General features: G+C 34.3%; 1 protein-coding gene across 1 annotated transcript; it reads right to left on the bottom strand.

Annotated features, from left to right (window-relative positions):
- Positions 1-1,243: 1,243 nt before the first annotated feature.
- Positions 1,244-20,900, bottom strand: LOC127849141 (uncharacterized). Its single transcript, XM_052381861.1, has 13 exons — positions 20,735-20,900; positions 19,443-19,754; positions 16,865-17,191; positions 15,759-16,079; positions 13,142-13,468; positions 12,050-12,376; positions 10,910-11,236; positions 9,794-10,120; positions 8,701-9,027; positions 7,559-7,885; positions 5,337-5,663; positions 1,759-1,875; positions 1,244-1,308 (listed from the first exon to the last, which is right to left on the bottom strand). The coding sequence occupies exons 1-13, from the start codon at positions 20,850-20,852 to the stop codon at positions 1,244-1,246; spliced, it is 3,549 nt and encodes a 1,182-aa protein (XP_052237821.1). The 5' UTR covers positions 20,853-20,900.
- Between the last annotated feature and the right edge of the window lie 2,984 nt (positions 20,901-23,884).

Here is a 23,884-nt window from a genome sequence, read left to right as displayed (position 1 = left end):
AGTCCAAAACCCAGAAGTGCTATGGAAAACCTGTTTGGTGATGTTCTGGTTATGAAAGTTGAACCTGCCAAACCAGTATCAACCAGAGCTTGGGGTAAACAGCAACTTTACAGATCTGTGCCAGGGCTTCAGCTTTAAGAAAATCCTTTGACATAGTGGAAGGCGAATGAAAAGAAATACAAACTTCTGTCAAAATAAGCAAAATCATATCTTTCAATTCAAGAGGCATCTGTTCCCAGTGAACGTGTATTTTCTACAGCGAGGGACATAAATTCAGATCAGAGGGCAGCTCTATCACCAGAGCATGTTGATATGTTGATATTTTTGAAAAAGAATTTAACACTGTGAAGAAGTATGCTTGACGTATTGAAAAGACTGCTGCTGTTGTTTCATTCTTGTTAAAAGCATTATATGTGGCGATGTAGTTTCCACAATTTTGGTTTCCTATTTTATTTCAATTCGTTCATTTGTATTTACTCTAAAGAACACAACTTTTGAAGAAAAACACTTAAAATTGTCAATATTTATTTAACTTTTAAACAACAGCAACTTCACTGTAAGCAACAAAACTAATACATAATAAACAAATTACAATTTTCTTTATATAGTTTCATATGCGCCAACGCGCCAAGTAATTTTTTAATGTTGGGATATTGTAACAACACGCGGCAAGAAAGATTCCATTGACGCAATCAATAAAATATGTGGCGCAGTAATTGGCTAAATGTTAACGGAAATTCTCCCAATATCATCTCATATCACATTTTTAAATAACAAATTTTGTAATCTTAAATTTGAAATGAAATTACATTTTTTACAAATTAAAGAAATGATGCACATATACAAGTTTTAAAACAAATAATAATAACTAATTGTCAATTCGTGTACTTTCATGACATTATATGGTATTTTGTATAGTGTAGGCCACAAATGTAGAGGTCTTTAAATAAAATAAAAAAATGGTTTAAAATGGTTTGTATGTTGTTTCCACCTGACAAAACGTAGCGCAATACGTATTGTATAGTACACACTGTACTGCGATACGTATCGTATCGTAAGGTGAGCGTATCGCGACACCCTTATTGTAAATACATGAACTATTTAATGAAATGTCTTAAACTGTCAACAATGTTTTCATTTAGTTAAAGAAAGGCAACATAACCCGTACAATAGTTGCTATCGACTAATACGCTGTAGTTCGTCTGTCATTTCAATTTATGATATGGGTTAATTTGGGTCATCCTTAACGAATTCGAGGAATTCGAGGAATCAAGCCAAGCTCCATGACATCACTGCCATTTCGATTATCTTAAAAATAAATTTCATTGATAACAGTAAAATGTAAAACACCAATATTTAAAAAGATACGAAATACTCTTTTTTTATTTTTGTGGTACAATATATTCAAAACATGTTTATGAACCAAATGAAGATATATCGTTGCTTGAAATTAAAAGCACTTTGTATCTCGTTAAATCTATGTTACCAGACCACATATTGATTTGCAATGTTGGCTATTGCTATAAGAAATAACTTCATTTTACGAAATATTTTACGAAATATTCGTTTACTTTGAGTGTTAATGCGGCTTTGAAAAAATAGCAACTAAAGTAATCAACGTACTGTTGATTATATATCATGTTTTTTACGTTAGCACTCGTAATCAAGTTTTATTGAGATATAATTAGACATGTACAAAAAACATATTGCCAGAAACACTCATAGTGTACAAAAACTGATAATGTGAGAGATATATACCGTTTTTTTTACGCTTGAATATGATGACCATAACAAGGATGATTATAAGTCCACCAAGAGCGCCACCAACCGAACCAGCAATCACTGTTATTTGGGCACTATTTCCTCTTGGCAATTCTTAAAATAAATATTATTTGAATTTACTGTATAATGTATATAAATGCAATATAAAACAAATATTTGTATGCCCCCGGTAGGGTGTCATAAAGAGGTTGAACTGTCAATCCGTCTGTCTGTCAGTCTGTGCGTTGGTCCGAAAACTTTAACATCGGCCATAACTTTTGCAATATTGAAGATAACAACTTGATATTTGACATGCATGTGTACCTCATGGAGCTGCACATTTTGAGTGGTGAAAGGTTAAGGTCAAGGTCATCCTTCAAGGTCAAAAAACAAAACCCAAGGGAAGTAACACTCTTAAAAGGGAGATAATTTCTATTTTATATCATTTGGCATTTACAGATCATTTTCACAAGGGAAGTAATATTCTTTAAACGGATATAATCATTTTTTTTTTTATTCAAAGCGACTCAGTAGGTGGCATTGTGTACCTGAAAAACACATCTCTTGTTTTCATTTTAAGATGGGAAAACTCCACACATAAAACGCTTTGGAGCGATTGTTTAAAGGAGCCTTTTCACAGATTTTGGCATGTTTTGAAGTTTGTCATTTAATGCTTTATATTGATAAATGTAAACATTGGATCTAAAAAGCTCCAGTAAAAAATCAAGAATAAAATTTAAAACAAGGAAAAAAGTAGCCCGTAGCAGGGCTCGAACCAGTGACTCCCGGAGTCCTGTGTAAAACCAATTAGACCGCTCGGCCATCCGGCCAAATATGTACAAGAGACGCATTTTATACTTTATATAAGCAATCTTCGTAGTTTCACAAAATTAAACGACAACAACAGAACTCTCCAAATTATTCAATCGTTTCGCGTTGCAACGCTTTATAATTTTCAGGTTTTTAAATCGTCAAAAAATGCATATGATGGCTATATTAGACCATGGCAAATGTTTAATATTACTGTTTCCTCACAATTATCATAACTAAATCGAAAATTTGCAAATCTGAAACAACTTTTTTCAATTTTGTCAATTTACCAAAACGTGAAAAGATCCCTTTAAAAGTTATCAATTCTATTTTTAAGAAATATTTCAATTGTTTGACGATTTTAACGACATTGTAAGCAAGGTTCCAAAAGAAGACATACACTTCCGTCCGGAGATAATGTATATTTGTTGTGATTATGATGTTGGTTTGGCAATAAAGTAGTTGGACAAAGATTTCATCTGTTTGTACCTTTTTTTGTGCCAAGTCTACGTTAGTTAAACGTTATCGTTTTAATTGCTTTCAATATATGCTAAAGTTAATGCTAGTTGTATAGTTTTGCTTTTGTATGGAAAACGAGAAATATGCGACAATGACGCGATACTATGTCATACATTCATCGATTCATCATATAATAATTGATTAATTTTTATATGGTATTTTAAAATTGACTGAGCTGCATCCACGTATATCTTGGATCAACGTCAATATATATTTATTCAGAGATGCCACTAGATAACAATAAGTCACAGGCAAGCATTATGGGCAAGTTTCAAATAGCTAAAGTAGAAACGAGGACTACTAGAATCGTAAAAATAACAGCATCCGGATAAACATTGTCATTCGATCACCCGTAGATGTTGTTGGTAGACTATAGCACTCCCGTAAATGTACTAACCCGGACAAAGACTCACTCGTTTATTTTTAGACGCGGCTATATTCTTTACACCAATTGAATAACAATGTGAAATTTTTAACTAAAATCCTTACTTTTTCACAAAATGGTACATTGTGAAACAGCAAACTTTTACTAAAGATGACACAAATACACAACATTACAAAAAACAATGATGTTTTATAAACATGTTCTTGTAGTAACATTCTTAACAGTTCCAAAACAGAGTATTTGTTTAAAACATTGCCTCTATGTAGAAGTTGCCTTAAAAAAACTTAAACTAAGATTATCTCATGATATAGTTTCTTGTGTTTCATTGTTTGCTTTCTTGGATGAGTAATACTGAGAGGGAAAAGGAGCACTTCATATATGTTGAAATAAACGTTTTTAAAAAGATATAAAATATTCTGGTATATACATTACATAAAATGTGGAGTCAGTTGCATGATTCACAATACAAACAGTTTTTTAATAAAAATACTATCATATAAACTTTAACTCGCAGAGTTCGTTTACCAATACAAAATAAAGAAGTAAAACTCCAGCTGCTGGAGCAGTATTGAATTCTTATTATAAACAATTAATTGGCCCTTTATTTATGGCAATTGACCGATTGCCCAAACAGTACAAAACAGCACAATACCAAACAACATTAACACATATAAGAATAAAGCTGGGGTCATCGCATTGGAACGGTCAATGCAAAGTATTGGGGGTTTAAACCGGTTTTAGAGCACTTAACCTAACACTTGGCCCAGCAATATTCATGATATATATAAGTTTAAATAAAATATAACCTCATAGCATTGTAACTCAAATTAAACTAGAAATGGCGCGGCAGAGGCCGACGCGTATCCCCACGCCGCATGTTTGACCCAGGGGCGCCCCAGGATTGGTAATGGGGCCATGCATAGTTGAGATTGACCGTATTATCATAGGAGAGGTTCAGTATCAATTAGAAATGAACTGGTGAAGAAATGAAGGAGTTATAGTAAAAGGCAATTTTGGATGGGTGTGGTCTATGTGGTCGGGGCGCCCCAGGGTTGGTAATGGGGTCATGCATAATTTAGATTGACCGTATTGTTATCTGAGAGGTTCAGTATCAATTTGAAGTGAATCAGTGTAGAAATAAAGAAATTATAGTAAAAGGCAATTTTGGGTGGGTGTGGTCTTTGTGGGCGGGGCGCCCCAGGGTTGGTAATGTGGTCATGCATAGTTGAGATTGACCGTATTGTCATAAGATAGGTTCAGTATCAATTTGAAGTAAATCGGTGTAGAAATGAAGAAGTTAATGTTAAATAACCTATTAAAATGAGTGAACATATCTGACCCGGCCCCATCCCAACCGCCATAACTTTTGACCCAGGGGTCAGATCGAAATTCTAAATAGTCAGGGTCGCACAAATGCTCATAGCTACCATGTGTGTAAGTTTCAAGGTTCTATGGCTAATAGTGTAGGAGGAGATAGTGGCCAGGACGGACGGGCAGACGGACGGACGGACGGATAAACGGCGAAGATAACCACAATATCCCCACGCTTTTCAAAAAGCGTGGGGATGATAATAATAAAATGGAATTAAAACGCATTCAAGTTAAAGTTTCAATTACAAGACTCAACATATACTTGGTTACAATACGCAACGTCTAAACCGGAATCCCCTTTAAACCGGACTATCATTATGATACAGTGGATGTCCGATGTAAGGAGTTTCCGATGAATGACATAACTCTGCGTCAGTGTCAATCATATGCAGTAAAAGCATTGGCATATATGTTGTGCTATCTAGATGTACACAAACAAATGTGTTATGAGCAATTTTAAATGAATAACTGAACATGGTGTCATAAATACCTGGCAATTCAAATGTCATGATGTTGCTTTTTAGAACAGTACCATCCGACGCTCTAATAGAGCACGCCCATTGGTCACCAACGTTAGACCTGTTGAAGTTCTTAAGTGTACATGCGTGCACCGTGTTTGTACACGTACAGTCGGTCAGATAATCTGGGTTTGTTGGGATATTCAGACAGTCTCCTCCGTTTACTTGCGCGATCAGAGCTATTTTACCATTAAGCCACCACGAGACGATTTGGTAGTAGTCATGGTGACAGGTCAGATGTGGTGAGTGACCAGCTGACACGTCTGTCGTATCTGCATGTAGGGTCACCAAATGGGCAGCTGTATGATCGTGAACATTGCAATACAATTGTATTTATATTGTAAAACCCCGTTAACACTCAACATCAACGAAATTTTCGTAAAATATTTCGTTAAATGCAGTTAACCCATACAAATGTGTTCCTTATAGAAATAGCCGAAATTCAACGCTAGATGTATTATGTTAACATAGATTAACAAGATACACAATGCTTTTTTATTATTTTTTGTAGTACAATATATTCAATTTTTATTACCCGCAACGAAATCGATTCATACGACACACAAACACTCAATTGGTACACGAACATGTGTTTAATATATAGTACCACACAACAATAAAAAATAGCACTTTATATCTTGTTCAATCTATGTTACCAGACCACATCAAGCAATAAAATAATTGTGTCTATTGCTATACTGAGTTTATATGTGTAAACTTAATTTTATGAAATATTTTACGAAATATGTGTTGATTTTGAGTGTTAATGGGACTTTAATGATATAATATCAAAGACATGTTTACTCGTAGATACGTGTGGTTCAATCGTTAACCATTCAGACACTAAACATATTCTTGGTTACAATACTTCACGTCTAAACCGGAATCCTCTCTAAACCGGACTTTTGTTATGATACAGGGGATGCACGGTAAAAGAGGATTGCAATTTGCGTCAGTGTCAATCATATGCAGAACAAGCATTATTTGAAATATATGCTGTGCTTGCTAGATGTTAACGAACAAATGTTTTTAGTTCCACATGTATAAATGGACAACTAAATATAATGTCATAAATACCTGGCAATGTTAATGTCAGAATGTTACTTTTTATAACAGTGCCATTCCAACCGCTAATAGAGCATGCCCATTGGTCACCAACGTTAGGCAAGGACAAGTGCTTTAGTGTACATGTGTGCACTGTGTTTGCACAAGTACAATTGGCGAGATAATCTTGATTCGTTGGGGTATTCGTGCAGTCTCCTCTGTTTACTTGCGCGCTCAGAGCTATTTCTCCATTTATCCACCACGAGACGAGTGGGTCGTTGTAATGATGACATGCCATATGTATTGAGTGACCAGCTGACACCACTGTTGTGTCTGCATACAAGGTCACCAATTTGGAAGCTAAATGATGGTAAAAACTGCAATAACACTGTATGTATTGTTTAAAGCCACGTTTACACTTAAAATCATCGAATATTGTGTAACATATACCGTAAAATACATTTCACCCATACTCGTTAGTGTTCCGTATAGAAATAGCTCAACTTTCAATGCTAGATGTGTTCTGGTAACATTGATTTGACAAGATACACAATGCGTTTTTATTTTTAAGTGGAACAATATATTCCATTTTAATTTCTTCCATCGATATCTATTCATAAGACACACGAACACTTTATTGGTACATCGAAATGTTTGGAATATATTGAACCAAACAAATATAAAAATAGCATTTTGTATCTTGTTTAATCTTTGTTACTAGACCACATCAAGCAATGAAATTTTTATCTATTGCTATAAGAAATACGGAGTTTGTATGTGTAAACATTATTTTATGAAATATTTTACGAAATATTCATTGATTGTGAGTGTTAAAGGGACTTTAATGAAATAATATCAAATACATTTAACGCGTTTATATGTGTTTTAATAGTTAACCATTAAGAGACTCAACATATACTTGGTTACAATACTTCACGTCTAAACCGGAATCTCCTCTAAACCGGACTTTCATTATGATACAGTGGATGTCCGATTTTAGAGGTTTCGAATATATGACATAATTTTGAGTCACTGTCAATCATATACAGTAAAAGCATTGACATATATGCTGTGCTTGCTAGATGTACACGAACACATGTTTTTAGTGCCACATGTATACATGAATAACTAAAAATAGTGTAATAAATACCTGGCAATGTTAATGTCAGAATGTTACTTTTTATAACAGTACCATCCCAATCGCTTATTGAACACGCCCAGTGGTCACCAACGTTAGACGTGTTGAAGTTCGTGAGTGTACATGTGTGAACTGTTTGTGCACACGTACAGTCGGTCAGATAAGCTGGATTCTTTGTGGTATTCAGGCAGTCTGTTCCGTTTACTTGCGCGCTCAGAGCTATTACTCCATTAAGCCACCACGAGACGATTGGGTAGTTTTCATGGTGACAAGTCAGATGTGGTGAGTGATCAGCTGACACGTCCGTCGTGTCTGCAGAGAGGTTCACCGATTTGGGAGCTGAATGATGGTAACAATTTCAATACAATTGAATTTGTTTTGTTAAAGTCCAATGAACACTCAAAATCAACGAGAATTTAAAAAAGAAAAATATTTCGTAACATACACTTAGCCCATACAAATCAGCGTTCCTTATAGCAATAGCCAAAATGACAACGCCAGATGTGTTCTTGTTTCATAGGTTTAATATTATACACAATGATGTTTTATTATTTTGTAGTACAATATATTCCATTTTAATTTCCCGCAACGACATCTTTTCATACTGTCACGAACAATAAATTGGTACATGAACATGTGTTGAAAATATTGTGCAACAAACAAATACAAAAAAACATTGTGTAGCTTGTAAAATCTATGTTACCAGACAACATCTAGCAATGAAAGTGTGTCTGATTATTTAAGGAATACTGAATTTGAATGTATTAACTTTATTTTATGAAATATTTTACGAAATATTCGTTGATTTTGATTGTTGATGTGACTCTAATGAAATAATATCGAATACATTTAACTCGTTTATGTGTGTGTTGTAATAGTGAATCATTCAGAGACTCAACATATTCTTGTTTAAAATACCTCACGTCCAAACCGGAATCCCCTCTAAACCGGACTTTCATTATGATATGTATCATAATCACTGTACAGTGGATGTCCGGTTTAAGAGGTTTCGAATGTATGACATAACTTTGTGTCAGTGTCAATCATATGCAGAAAAGGCTTCAACATATATGTTGTGCTAGCTAGATGTAAACAAACAAATGATTTATGTGCAACATGTATAAATAAATAACCAAATATGATGACATAAATACCTGGTAATTCTAATGTCAGAATGTTGCTTTTTATAACAGTACCATCCGACGCTCTAATAGAGCACGCCCATTGGTCACCAACGTTAGACTTGGACAAGTGCTTAAGTGTACATGTGTGCACTGTGTTTGTACACGTACAGTCGGTCAGATAATATGGATTGGTTGGGGTATTCAGGCAGTCTCCTCCGTTTACTTGCGCGATCAGAGCTATTTCTCCATTAAGCCACCATGAGGCGATTTGGTAGAAGTCATGGTGACAGGTCAGATGTGATGAGCGACCAGCTGACAAGTCTGTCGTGTCTGCATGTAGGGTCACCAAATGAACAGCTGAATGATTAAATTGTATTTTTGTAAAGCCCCATTAACACTCAAAATCAACGAATGTTTCGTAAAATACAGTTAACCCATACAAATCAGTGTTCCTTATAGCAATAGCCAATATTTCAACGCTAGATGTATTCTGTTAAAATAGATATTAAAATACACAATTCTTTTTTAATTATTTTTTGTAGTACACTGTATTCCATTTTAAGTTCACGCAACGATATCTATTCATACGAAACACGAAAACTAAATTGGTACTCAAACCTGTGTTGTATATATATTGTACCACACAAAAATAAAATTACGAATTTGTATCTTGTTCAATCTATGTTACCAGACCACATCTAGCAATACATTTTGTCTATTGCTATAAGGGATACTGACATTGTATGTGTTAACTTTATTTAAGGAAATATTTTACGAAATATTTGTTGATTTTGAGTGTTAATATGGAACTCTAACTAAATATTATCAAATAAATTTTAACTTGTAGATATGTGTATTTCAATCGTTAAATATTCAGAGACTCAACAAATACTTGGTTAAAAAATATTCACGTGTAAACCGGAATCCTCTCTAAACCGGACTTTCATTACGATACAGTGGACGTCCGGTTTAGAGGTTTCGAATGTATGACATAACGTTGCGTCAGTGTCAATCATATTCAGAACAAGGATTAAGATATATGATGTGCTTGATAGATGTAAACGAACAAATGTTTTAAGTTCCACATGTATAAATGGACAACTAAATATAATGTCATAAATACCTGGCAATGCTAATGTCAGAATGTTACTTTTTATAACAGTGCCATTCCAACCGCTAATAGAGCATGCCCATTGGTCACCAACGTTAGGCAAGGACAAGTGCTTAAGTGTACATGTGTGAACTGTGTTTGTACAAGTACAATTGGCGAGATAATCTTGATTCGTTGGGGTATTCATGCAGTCTCCTCTGTTTACTTGCGCGCTCAGAGCTATTTCTCCATTTATCCACCACGAGACGAGTGGGTCGTTGTAATGATGACATGCCATATGTATTGAGTGACCAGCTGACACCACTGATGTGTCTGCATACAAGGTCACCAATTGGGAAGCTAAATGATGGTAAAAACTGCAATAACACTGTATGTATTGTTTAAAGCCCCGTTTACACTCAAAATCATCGAATATTGTGTAACATATACCGTAAAATACATTACACCCATACACGTCAGTGTTCCGTATAGAAATAGCTCAACTTTCAATGCTAGATGTGTTCTGGTAACATTGATTTGACAAGATACACAATGCGTTTTTATTTTTAAGCGGAACAATATATTCCATTTTAATTTCTTCCATCGATATCTATTCATAAGACACACGAACACTTAATTGGTATATCATAATGTTTGGAATATATTGAACCAAACAAATATAAAAATAGCATTTTGTATCTTGTTTAATCTTTGTTACTAGACCACATCAAACAATGAAATTTGTATCTATTGCTATAAGGAATACGGAGTTTGTATGTGTAAACTTTATTTTATGAAATATTTAACGAAATATTCATTGATTGTGAGTGTTAAAGGACTTTAATGAAATAATATCAAATACATTTAACGCGTTTATATGTGTTTTAATAGTTAACCATTCAGAGACTCAACATATACTTGGTTACAATACTTCACGTCTAAACCGGAATCCCCTCTAAACCGGACTTTCATTATGATACAGTGGATGTCCGATTTTAGAGGTTTCGAATATATGACATAATTTTGAGTCACTGTCAATCATATAAAGTAAAAGCATTGACATATATGCTGTGCTTGCTAGATGTACACGAACACATGTTTTTAGTGCCACATGTATACATGAATAACTAAAAATAGTGTAATAAATACCTGGCAATGTTAATGTCAGAATGTTACTTTTTATAACAGTACCATCCCAATCGCTTATTGAACACGCCCATTGGTCACCAACGTTAGACGTGTTGAAGTTCTTGAGTGTACATGTGTGAACTGTTTGTGCACACGTACAGTCGGTCAGATAAGCTGGGTTCTTTGTGGTATTCAGGCAGTCTGTTCCGTTTACTTGCGCGCTCAGAGCTATTACTCCATTAAGCCACCACGAGACGATTGGGTAGTTTTCATGTTGACAAGTCAGATGTGGTGAGTGACCAGCTGACACGTCCGTCGTGTCTGCAGATAGGTTCACCGATTTGGGAGCTGAATGATGGTAACAATTTCAATACAATTGAATTTGTTTTGTTAAAGTCCAATTAACACTCAAAATCAACGAGAATTTAAAAAGAAAAATATTTCGTAAATTACAGTTAACTCATACAAATCAGCGTTCCTTATAGCAATAGCCAAAATGACAACGCTAGATGTGTTCTTGTTTCATAGGTTTAATATTATACACAATGATGTTTTATTATTTTGTAGTACAATATATTCCATTTTAATGTCCCGCAACGACATTTATTCATACTGTCACGAACAATAAATTGGTACATGAACATGTGTTGAAAATATTGTGCCACAAACAAATAAAAAAAACATTTTGTAGCTTGTTAAATCTATGTTACCAGACAACATCTAGCAATGAAAGTGTGTCTGTTTATTTAAGGAATACTGAGTTTGAATGTATTAACTTTATTTTATGAAATATTTTACGAAATATTCGTTGATTTTGAGTGTTAATGTGACTTTAATGAAATAATATCGAATACATTTAACTGGTTTATGTGTGTGTTGTAATAGTGAATCATTCAGAGACTCAACATATTCTTGTTTAAAATACCTCACGTCCAAACCGGAATCCCCTCTAAACCGGACTTTCATTATGATATGTATCATAATCACTGTACAGTGGATGTCCGGTTTAAGAGGTTTCCAATGTATGACATAACATTGCGTCAGTGTCAATCATATGCAGAAAAGGCTTTAACAGATATGTTGTGCTAGCTAGATGTAAACAAACAAATGATGTATGTGCAACATGTATAAATAAATAACCAAATATGATGACATAAATACCTGGCAATTCTAATGTCAGAATGTTGCTTTTTATAACAGTACCATCCGACGCTCTAATAGAGCACCCCCATTGGTCACCAACGTTAGACTTGGACAAGTGCTTAAGTGTACATGTGTGCACTGTGTTTGTACACGTACAGTCGGCCAGATAATATGGATTGGTTGGGGTATTCAGGCAGTCTTCTCCGTTTACTTGCGCGATCAGAGCTATTTCTCCATTAAGCCACCATGAGGCGATTTGGTAGTAGTCATGGTGACAGGTCAGATGTGGTGAGCGACCAGCTGACACGTCTGTCGTGTCTGCATGTAGGGTCACCAAATGGACAGCTGAATGATTAAATTGTATTTTTGTAAAGCCCCATTAACACTCAAAATCAACGAATGTTTCGTAAATTACAGTTAACCCATACAAATCAGTGTTCCTTATAGCAATAGCCAAAATTTCAACGCTAGATGTATTCTGTTAACATAGATTCAAAAATACACAATTTTTTTTAAATTATTTTTTGTAGTACACTGTATTCCATTTTAAGTTCCCGCAACGATTTCTATTCATACGAAACACAAACACTAAATTGGTACTCAAACATGTGTTGTATATATATTGTACCACACAAAAATAAAATAACGAATTTGTATCTCTTTAAATCTATGTTACCAGACCACATCTAGCAATACAATTTGTCTATTGCTATAAGGAATACTGACTTTGTATGTGTTAACTTTATTTTATTAAATATTTTACGAAATATTTGTTGATTTTGAGTGTTAATATGGAACTCTGACTAAAAAATATCAAAGAAATTTTAACATGTAGATATGTGTGTTTTAATAGTTAACTATTCAGAGACTCAACAAATACTTGGTTAAAATACTTCACGTGTAAACCGGAATCCCCTCTAAACCGGACTTTCATTATGATACAGTGGACGTCCGGTTTAGAGGTTTCGAATGTATGACATAACGTTGCGTCAGTGTCAATCATAATCATAACAAGGATTGAGATATATGATGTGCTTGATAGATGTTAACGAACAAATGTGTTTAGTTCCAAATGTATATACGAATAACTAAATATAGTGTCATACATACCTGGCAATGTTAATATCAGAATGTTACTTTTTATAACAGTACCATTCCAATCGCTAATAGAGCATGCCCATTGGTCACCAACGTTAGGCCAGGACAAGTACTTAAGTGTGCATGTGTGCACTGAGTTTGCACAAGTACAGTTGGCGAGATAATCTGGATTTGTTGGGTTATTCATGCAGTTTCCTCCGTTTACTTGCGCGCTCAGAGCTATTTCTCCATTGAGCCACCACGAGACGAGTGGGTCGTAGTAATGGTGACAGGTCATATGTATTGAGTGACCAGCTGACACGTCTGTCGTGTCTGCATACAGGGTCACCAATGGGAAAGCTAAATGGTGGTACAAATTGCAATAACACTGTATTGATTGTTTAAAGCCCCATTAACACTCAAAATAAACGAATATTTCGTAACATATATCGTGAAATAAAGCTAACCAATTAAAATCAGTGTTCCTTATAACAATAGCTCAAATTTTAATGCTAGATTTTCAGCCTTCATAGGCTGTTAGCGGCCTTGTTATCGTGTCAATCCAATACAGACGCTGCGTATTTAGACTTACATCTTACTATTAATAATAATATGATTAAAACTAGTTTATACGACAAACGGGACGACTTTAACTTTGAAATTGTGAATTTTCCGTTCCTACATGGCAACATCTCTAAAGGTCCGCCCTATGGCATTTACATTTCGCAGTTGGTACGCTATGCCAGAGCATGTTCATGTATTAAAGATTTTAATGATCGTAATCGTATATTAACGAAGAAATTGCTAAAACAATCTTTTTGTATCATAACCTTAGAAGTAAATTCGCTAAATTTCACTCCAAGTATGGTGATTTAATTTCTAAATATAATGTGTCTGTAAAATGGCATTTAAACTAATGGAATTTCCCTCCCATCAATTTATGGAGATGTTTTGAAGCGTATTCGCAAATTAAAATATCTTAAAGAAAATGTTTATATTAAACTTTTCAATTTAATAAACTCGTTTTTATCAAAAGGATATGATGTTAACGTACTAAAAAACACGTCCTTGTTGGTTTTCAATTCACTATATCTTTTTTCTCTTAAAATTTGGAATCATTAATGGAATTACCATTTTAAACGTTTGATTCTATATAATTACCTAAGCTGGTTTTATTAGTAATTCAATTTTACAGTACCGCCACTTTAATAGTTTTATTTTTATGTTACAGCACTGCCCCTTGATTTTGTTCACGTCATCGTGTCTTCGCTTATCAATTACGCCATACAATATTCTTTCTCTGTTCCTGACTACATAGATTTGTGTGACGTCATCGCTTCATACTTTCACTATTTTAATCTATATGCATAGGTCATTGAGTTTAAAGCGTTCATTTTTTTTGTGTTTTCTCTCTGACAGGCGTTTCTTGTTTGAATTATTTTTTAGCAGTCACATTAACAACCAAGCTATGTAATATGGATCTTTTACAACCATTATTGCTGCTTCTTCATGTATTTTGCGCGATGATGATCTGAAATATTAACTTTATGACGCTATATTCTTAAATCTTTTTCTATAAAGAAGGAATGTAGTTGACACTTGTTCGTAGTTTCATTTCATCGTTCCTCAAAAGGTTGTAACACTCTCGCTCTGGTATATTTCCTACCATTGAGTAATTAAATGGTAATTATATTGAATACGTTTTAATTCACTTTTATAATTGTTTAATTTGAGTTACAATGCTATGAGGTTAAATTTTATTTACACTTAAATGTATCATGAATATTGCTGGGCCAAGTGTGAGGTTGAGTGCTCTAAAACCGGTTTAAACTCCCAATGCTTTGCATTGACCGTTCCAATGCGGTGACCCCAGTTTTATTCTTATATGGGTTTATGTTGTTTTGTATTGTGCTGTTTTGTACTGTTTTGGCAATCGGTCACTTGCCTTAAATAAAGGACCAACTAATTGTATATAATAAGAATTCAAAACTGCTCCAGCAGCTGCAGTTTCACTTCTTTATATTGGTAACATTGATTTAACAAGATGCAAAATGCTTTTCTATTTTTAAGTAGAACAATTTATTACCATTTTAATTTCTCGCAACGATATATATTTATAAGACACACGAACACTAAATTCGTACATGAACATGTGTTGAATATATTGTACCACAAATTATAAAAAAAGGCATTTTGTATCTTGTTAAATCTGTGTTACCACCAAATCTAGCAATGACATTTTGATCTATTTCTACAATGAGGACTGAGTTTGTATGTGTTAGCCTTATTTTATGAAATATTTTACGAAATATTCGTTGATTATGAGTGTTAATGGGACTTTAATGAAATAATATCAAAGGCATTTAACTCGTTTATATGTGTGTTTCAATCGTTAACCATTCAGAGACTCAAGATATACTTGGAAACAAAACTTCACGTCTAAACCGGAATCTCTCTAAACCGGACTTGCATTATGATACAGTGGATGCCCGGTTTAAGAGGTTTCGAATATATGACATAACTTTGCGTCAGTGTCAATCATATAAAGTAAAAGCATTGACATATATGCTGCGCTTGCTGGATGTAAACGAACAAATGTTTTGTTAGTGCCAAATGTATAAATAATTAACTAAAATGGTGTAATAAATACCTGGCAATGTCAGAATGTTACTTTTTATAACAGTACCATCCCAATCGCTAATAGAGCACGCCCATTGGTCACCAACGTTAGACCTGTTGAAGTTCTTAAGTGTACATGTGTGCACTGTGTATGTACACGTACAGTCGGTCAGAAAAGCTGGATTCTTTTGGGTATTCAGGCAGTCTGTTCCGTTAACTTGCGCGCTCAGAGCTATTTCTCCATTGAGCCACCACGAGACGATTGGGAAGTTGTCATGGTGACAAGTCAGAATCGGTGAATGACCAGCTGACACGTCTGTTGTGTCTGCAGATATGTTCACTGATTTGGGAGCTGAATTATGGTAAAAATTGCAATACAATTGTATTTATTTTGTGTTCAAGCACCATTAACACTCAAAGTCAACGAATATTTCGTAAAATATTTCGTAAATACAGTTTACCCATACACATCAGTGTTCATTATAGCAATAGCCAAAATGTCAACGCTAGATGTGTTCTGGTTACAAATATTTAACAAGATACACACTGCTTTTTTATTTTGTGTACTACAATATATTCCAGTTTAATTGCCCGCAATAATATATATTCATACGACACACGAACACTTAATTGGTACGTGAACATGTGTTGAAAATATTGTACCACAAACAAATAAAAAGGAGCATTTTGTATCTTGTTAAATCTATGTTACCAGACAACATCTAGCGATGAAAATTGTCTATTGCTATACGGAATACTGAATTTGCATGTGTAAACTTAATTTTATGAAATATGTTTCGAAAGATTCGTTGATTTTAAGTGTAAATGGGTCTTGAATGAAATAATATCAAATACATTTAACTCGTTTATATGTGTTAATAGTGAACCATTCAGAGACTCAACATATACTTGGTTACAATACTTCACGACTAAACCGGAATCGCCTCTTAACCGGACTTTCATTATCATACAGTGGATGTCCGGTTTAAGAGGTTTCGAATGTATGACATAACTTTGCGTCAGTGTCAATCATATGCAGAAAAAGCATTGGTATATATGCTATGCTTGCTGATGTAAACGAACAAATGTTTTAGTGCCTCACGTATAAAGAAAAACTAAATATGGTGTCATAAATACCTGGCAATTCTAATGTCAGAATGTTACTTTTTATAACAGTACCATCCGACTCGTTTATAAAGCACGCCCATTGGTCACCAACGTTAGACCTGCTCAAGTTCCTAAGTGTACATATGTGCACTGTGTATGAACATGTACAGTCGGTCAGATAATCAGGATTCATTGGGTTATTCAGGCAGTCCCCTCCGTTTACTTTTGCGCTCAGAGCTATGTCTCCATTATGCCACCACGAGACGATTGGGTAGTTGTCATGGTGACAAGTCAGAAGTGGTGAGTGAACAGCAGACACGTCTGTCGTGTCTGCATATAGGGTCACCGATTTGGGAGCTGAATAATGGTAAATATTGAAATAAAATAGAATTTATTTTTTTAAACCAAGTTAACACTCAAAATCAACGAATGTGTCTTAAAAAAGTTCGTAAAATACAATTTACTCATAAAACATCAGTGTTCCTTATAGTAATCACAGGTGGTTAGCGTGTGGCTATGATATTAATTAGTGAAAACATCATTTTGAATGATAAATAATCATATTATAACGAAAAAGTAAATTTTATGAAAAAAAATCACTATCAAATATATTTATAACAAGGTATGCATCTCAAAATCACCCCAAAACGGGTTGCATCGCTTTGAACAGCCATATCTTCATCAATTGTTCAGCGTTTTCACGATCTCGGTCTTATTCAACGCAGAAATGAATTTCCTTTCTGGAAATGTATACGTCTTGCAATATTTTAACAAATGCTGGTTCAACTTTTAAGAAATAACACGATACACAACTCGCATGACCCAGTTGACAATGATCATGCAGTCTTTAAGACTGAATCTTCACGGAGTAAAGGGCAACTTCCGTACAAAGTTCATGTACCTCGATACCATAATTCAATAAAACGTATGAAAAAACAGTATTACCGTTCTTGTTGTTACATTTTGCATCAAGACTTACTGTCCAGCGCCGTTTGAAACCTTTGTTTACATACATTTTAACTAACTGAGATTTTAAACACACGGGTGATTTCATTGGTCCAATGCGGAGGTGTGTCTTTACAATTGGAGATTTCATTCATAAAGACTGCATGATCATTGTCAACTGGGTCATGCGAGTTGTGTATCGTGTTATTTCTTAAAAGTTGACCCAACATTTTTAAAAATATTGCAAGACATATACATTTCCAGAAAGGAAATTTATTTCTGCGTTGAATAAGACCGAGATCATGAAAATCGCTGCACAATTGATGAAGATATGGCTGTTCAAAGCGATGCACCCCGTTTTGGGGTGACTTTGAGTTGAATACCTTGTTATATATATATTTGATAGTGAAATTATGTTTTTTTTCAGAAAAGTTAATTTTTCGTTCTAATATGATTATTTATCATTCAAAATGATGTTTTCACTAATTAATATCATAGCCACACGCTAACCACATGTAATAGTAATAGCCAACATTTCAAAGCTAGATGTGTTATCGTAACATAGAATTAACCAGATACAAAATGCTTTATTTTTATTTTGTTATAGTAAAATATATTCCATTTTTATTTCTCGGAACAATATTTATTCATAGGACAAACGAAAACAAAAATGTTACAATAAAAGGTGTTGAATACATTTTACCACAAACTAATAAAAAGGAGCATTTTGTATCTTGTTAAGTCTGTTTTACAAGTCCACATCTACCAATAATATTTTGCCTATTGCTATAAGGAATACTGAGCTTTTATGTGTACATATATTTTTCGGCATAGCTGTTTAACGTCATTTTTGAACTTAGATGATCTTTCTTCATGATAGGTCCCAAATGAATAAATCCGAATTGTGCATAGGCTAATAATACAAAATTCACCGTAAACATTGGATGCATATCATTTCAACTGAAATATGAATATATTGTAAATTACATGTAAATTACAATAAATTAAAAACTGTCATGATACAAAACATCCTCTAAACATTACATCGAAACGTTTCTCCTTAGTTTACGAAGTAGTATAGCATTAATCACATGTCTCTACAATTAAAAGAAGCTATTGTTTACATGCCGTAGCGGTCACACTAAACACTACACAAACTGGCTAGATTGCACTGTACCGGTAGGCAGTTGTTTACCACTATCGACAAAGTGGGGGTTTGAGGGCGGTAGCCCCCGATACTAAGGAAATATATAGGTGTTGGAAATATATCTGTCTTTGATTAATTCTAATCAACGTTTGCGTTTATTAGTGTAAATTTGTTTATATGTACCCTGTTTTGTTTGTTTTTTATATAAAGTTCTGTCTTTCGGCAAAACATTCATATCACTATGATGCTTGCAATATTGAGTCTTTTTTGTCTACATTACACTAACATCTTTACATATTATAACACATTATCTTTTATTTCATTCCAACATTATGCTCATAGCATTTCAGTGGCAAATATGTTTTCGTTTCCTATTGAAACTAATGTATTACTCGTTCAAGTGTCAATCATGTGCAGGAAAAGCATTGACATATATGTTGTGCTTGCTAGATGTAAACTGACAAATGTTTATAGTGAAACAAACAAATGTATTGCTAAATATGGTGTCATAAATACCTGGCAATGTTAATGTCAGAATGTTACTTTGTACCATTCCAATAACGCATGCCCATCGGTCACCAAAGTTAGACCAGGACAAATCCTTAAGTGTACATGTGTGCACTGAGTTTGCACACGTACAGTCGGCCAGATAGTCCGGATGCGTTGGTACATTATGGCATTCTTCTCCGTTTACTTGCGATCTCAGAACTATTACGCCATTTAGCCACCACGAGACGAGTGGGTTGTAGTTATGGTTACATGTCAGATGTGGTGAGTTACCAGCTGACAAGTCTGTCGTGTCTGCATAAAGGGTCACTGCTTGCGCAGCTGAATCATGGTAAAAATTGCAATAAAATTGTATTTATTTTTTAAAGCCCCATTTACACTCAACATCAACGAATATTTCGTAAAAAAATCGAAAAATAAATATTACCCTTGAAAAATCAGTGTTCCTTGTAGCAATAGACAACATTTAAAACGCTAGATGAGGTATGGGTACCTAGATTTAACAAGATACCACATGCTCTTTTTATTTTTTTATTTTTTGTGGCATAGTATAGTCAATACATGTTCATGTACCATGTTAGTGTGTGAGTGTCGTGTGAATATATATAATTGCGGAAAATTAAAATGGAAAATAGTGTACCACACAAAAAATAAAAACAGAGCATTTTCTATCATGTTGAATATATCTTACCAGACCACATCTAGCGTTGAAAGTTTGGCTATTGCTCTAATGAACACTGATGTTTTTGGTTTAACATTATTTTACGAAATAGTTTATGAAATATTCGTTGATTTTGAATGTTAATGGGGCTTTAAAAGGATTCTATGTGCTCTCTACAGTTTGAATTGAATGTGTTTTATACACGATATGTTTTCCTGTACTTTACGATACAATACATTGAGAAATGAAGCACTCCAAAAAATAAAACAATTACAGCTAAAACCTCATGAGTTAAATTTTGACATTTGAATGGATTATGTACTTATACAAAGTGAAGCACTCGAGGAAAATATCGATTAGCAAAGAAAGGCCTTAATAATACTTGTTTTGAGTAAATGTGCTTAAATTACTTATCACCAAATAGTTTGTTAGTAATAAGCGCATGACGATAACAAACATATATATTCATTACACTCATTTGTTTAACCTTTGCTTTTCAATATAATTAAAAGTGAGCATGTCGCAAACAAAATAATAGTATAAAACATAACAAATCACTTACTAATTATTACATTATTATTATTTTCGATAGTTTACTTTATATAAGATATCAATATAACAATATTCAATATATACATACCCAAATTGACCAACAGTGAAAACGAAAGAAGCAATCTTAAGTACATATTGGACTGCAGCCGAGCGCCACTATCAAGCAAATGAACAAATTTAAGATATATATATGAGGTTAAATACATTATTATCTCATCTTACTGATGAAGTAAACAAGGTCCATCGAAAGATTAAGTGAGCTCAAATAGACCAGCCTCCGCGCAGAGATTTGACAGGGTCCGATCACAGCTCGCTAACGTGATTCCTCATGGGCAGATAACCACTAGAGTTTTCACAGAGGTTATTGTTTGTTGAATGGGATTGTTTGCCGTGTTCAAACATATTTATGTCATATCAAGGCGATTGGTTCTCGGTTAGGTGATTTAACAGTGCTAAGTGCACATTCTTATTCCTGTGACTGAAATCTGCCCAACTTAAATCAGAGTTAAGGGAATGGACGTAGAGAGGATTTCAAGATCAATACCTAAACAAGTTATGTTGCCGCGATACTTTATGTAAACAGAGATTGATGTTGCCGATAATTATTGCAAGTAACATCTTTTAGTGTATGTCGAAGGTACCGTGCATACGCTAAATTTAGTTTATTAGTAATAAAAACAAACTTAATACTTATTCAAATATTACTTTAAATAGGAACGAACAGTATTTCGTGTTTATGTATAAGATAGTGTCTAAGCGTTGAACCGATAGTAGAGTTTTGTTGCCCTGCGACACACGACGATTCAAATGAGTACAGAGGGGCCGGGCATCACATCTACGTGAACTACGGGACGCACTCTTCCGGTTGGGATCGGACCCTAATTACTTGAATCAGAGGTAAGGGAATGGACGTAGAAAGGATTTTAAGATCAATATCTAAACAAGTTATGTTGCCGCGATACTTTATGTAAACAGAGGTTAATGTTGCCGATATTTATTGCAAGTATCATCTTGTAATGTATTATTATCTATTTTAAAGGTGCAGTGCATGCGCTAAATTTATATTAGTTTAAACATATTTATTTCAAACAACACACATTGTGTTACATTGAATTACATATTACATTTATACAGTTAACATATTTGAATAGGATGGGAACGAAATACAATGTCTTATATAGTTCTTCTCCCCATACAAATACAATTACATGTTGTTAGACGAACATACTTGGTTTTTTATTATTACACACTTATATTAGCATGCAAAACAGAAAGAGAAACTCCGAGTATAGAGTTTCGTTTGTTAAAAAAAAGCAATCATGTTATAGGTTGACATTGGAAAGGTGAAGGGAAGAGACTGAGAGAGTTGGGAGAGAATATAATAAGTTTTGAAATGAAGGATTATGACAAAAGAGTAAAAGAAGGTTGATAGTCGTTCAGTAGCATATTTAAGAATCAAATCGATTGCTTTTTACAATATATTTGTGAACTGCATCAGCTATTTTAGTATTTGTTAAGAAGTCATGAGTGTTGTCTCCATATAGAATCAATGCATGGTACAGTATATACGGATATCGAGTTAAAAAGTTCGTCGCGAATATGTGCATACCGAGTGCATTCGAGGAAGTAATGTGACGTCGTTTCATGATGTCCGCATTGATATAACGGGGATGTAACAATACTGCGTCTGAACAGATGGTCATTCAAGGCACTACACTTTGTTCTTAGGCGCGTGTGTAACATTTGATATCGTCTTTTGCCGTATGAAAATAGGAGATTTGCAATCGGTCGATCTGTATTAATGAGCCTTTTGAAGAAATGGATCGATTTAGCGTTTTTGACGACATCGAGAAGATTATTCCATTCAGATACAGTGGATGGAAGAAACAAATTTGAATAAAGTGACGTTCGCGCTTGAATTGTTTGGGGATGTGACGAATTTCTTAATAAGTAATTGTTTCTCGACCCAACTGTTACGGGCAAGAGAGACTGTTAGTAGTTTAGAACATTGTTCGAGTTCATTTTGTACATTAATATTAGTTTATGTTTGTGTCTACGTTGACTGAGAGTTTCCCATCTTAATTCAGTATAAAGTTCTTCTAATGACACTAGACGTAAACATCCGGATGTTATTCGCGCGGCCTCGATTTGGATTGTTTCTAGTTCATCTTGTTCATATTGCGTACAATTATCAAATACAGCGTCTGAGTACTCAAGCATTGGTCTTATAAACGATACATATATTTTCTCGAGAGCTTTTCTATCAAGCATTATTTTTAATCGACGCATTATATGAACTCGTTTCCATGCCTTTTCCTTTATGAATGACATATGTGTATGCCATGTACAGTCATTGGACATAAACACACCTAAATGTTTATGGACATCAACAACAGGAATATCAACGTTTTGCATAGTCAAAGGTGGATGAGTTTGTTTATTTATTTTTCGAGAAATTAGCATTGCTCCGGATTTTTAGGGATTAAAGCAAACCAACCATTTTTCAGCCCAGCTTGAGATATTGTATTAATGTCTGATTGCAGTACGACTGCAGTAACGTTAGGTGAATTTATGAACATAAAAAGACTGGTATCATCAGCGAATAAATGTATGTGTGCATTAATATCAGTAATGATGTCATTTATATACACTAAAAACATAAATGGTCCTAAAATAGAGCCTTGAGGGACTCCGGCAAGAATTTCATAGGTGTTGATTGCGATCCCGGTAATATAACTGTCTGTTTACGATCGGAAAGATAATTCGACAAAAACGATAAAAGATTTCCTCGAATACCTGCGTGTTGTAATTTGCATAATAGACTTTTGTGCCATACTTTATCATAAGCTTTACTTATACCGAAGAATATAACTCTGACCTCAAGGCCATTGTCTAGGGCTCTGCAAAATGTATCATAGATATATGTAAGCTGATTGACAGTGGAGTCACCAGGCAAGAAACCAGATTGAGTGGGTGCAAATAATGCATTCGCATGAAGAAAATTAAACATGTGTTTATGTATTATCCTGTCAAAGACCTTCGCAGTAATATTTAGCAGTGATATTGGACGATAATTAGACGCTATGGATGGGTCGCCGTTTTTGAAAATTGGGCACACATTTGCACTTTTCCAACAAGAAGGCATTTTGCAAGTATTTAAACAAGAGTTAAACACAAGGGGGAACTTAATTGATGCATTGCCTCTTTGAGGATTCGGTTATCTATTCCATCGGGACCG

Source organism: Dreissena polymorpha, chromosome 10, assembly GCF_020536995.1.
Source record: "Dreissena polymorpha isolate Duluth1 chromosome 10, UMN_Dpol_1.0, whole genome shotgun sequence".
In the NCBI taxonomy this organism is placed as follows: domain Eukaryota; kingdom Metazoa; phylum Mollusca; class Bivalvia; order Myida; family Dreissenidae; genus Dreissena; species Dreissena polymorpha.
Note: the sequence above shows the minus strand (reverse complement) of the source record. Positions and strands in the feature narration are given on the sequence as shown.

Coding starts and splice junctions, on each gene's coding strand:
- LOC127849141 (XM_052381861.1), bottom strand. CDS start 20,852: ATGTATTTAACCTCATATATATATCTTAAATTTGTTCATTTGCTTGAT. Junction 17,192..19,442: donor TCTGACATTAACATTGCCAG/GTATTTATGACA, acceptor ACCATTATTCAG/CTCCCAAATCGGTGACCCTA. Junction 10,121..10,909: donor TCTGACATTAACATTGCCAG/GTATTTATTACA, acceptor ACCATCATTTAG/CTTCCCAATTGGTGACCTTG.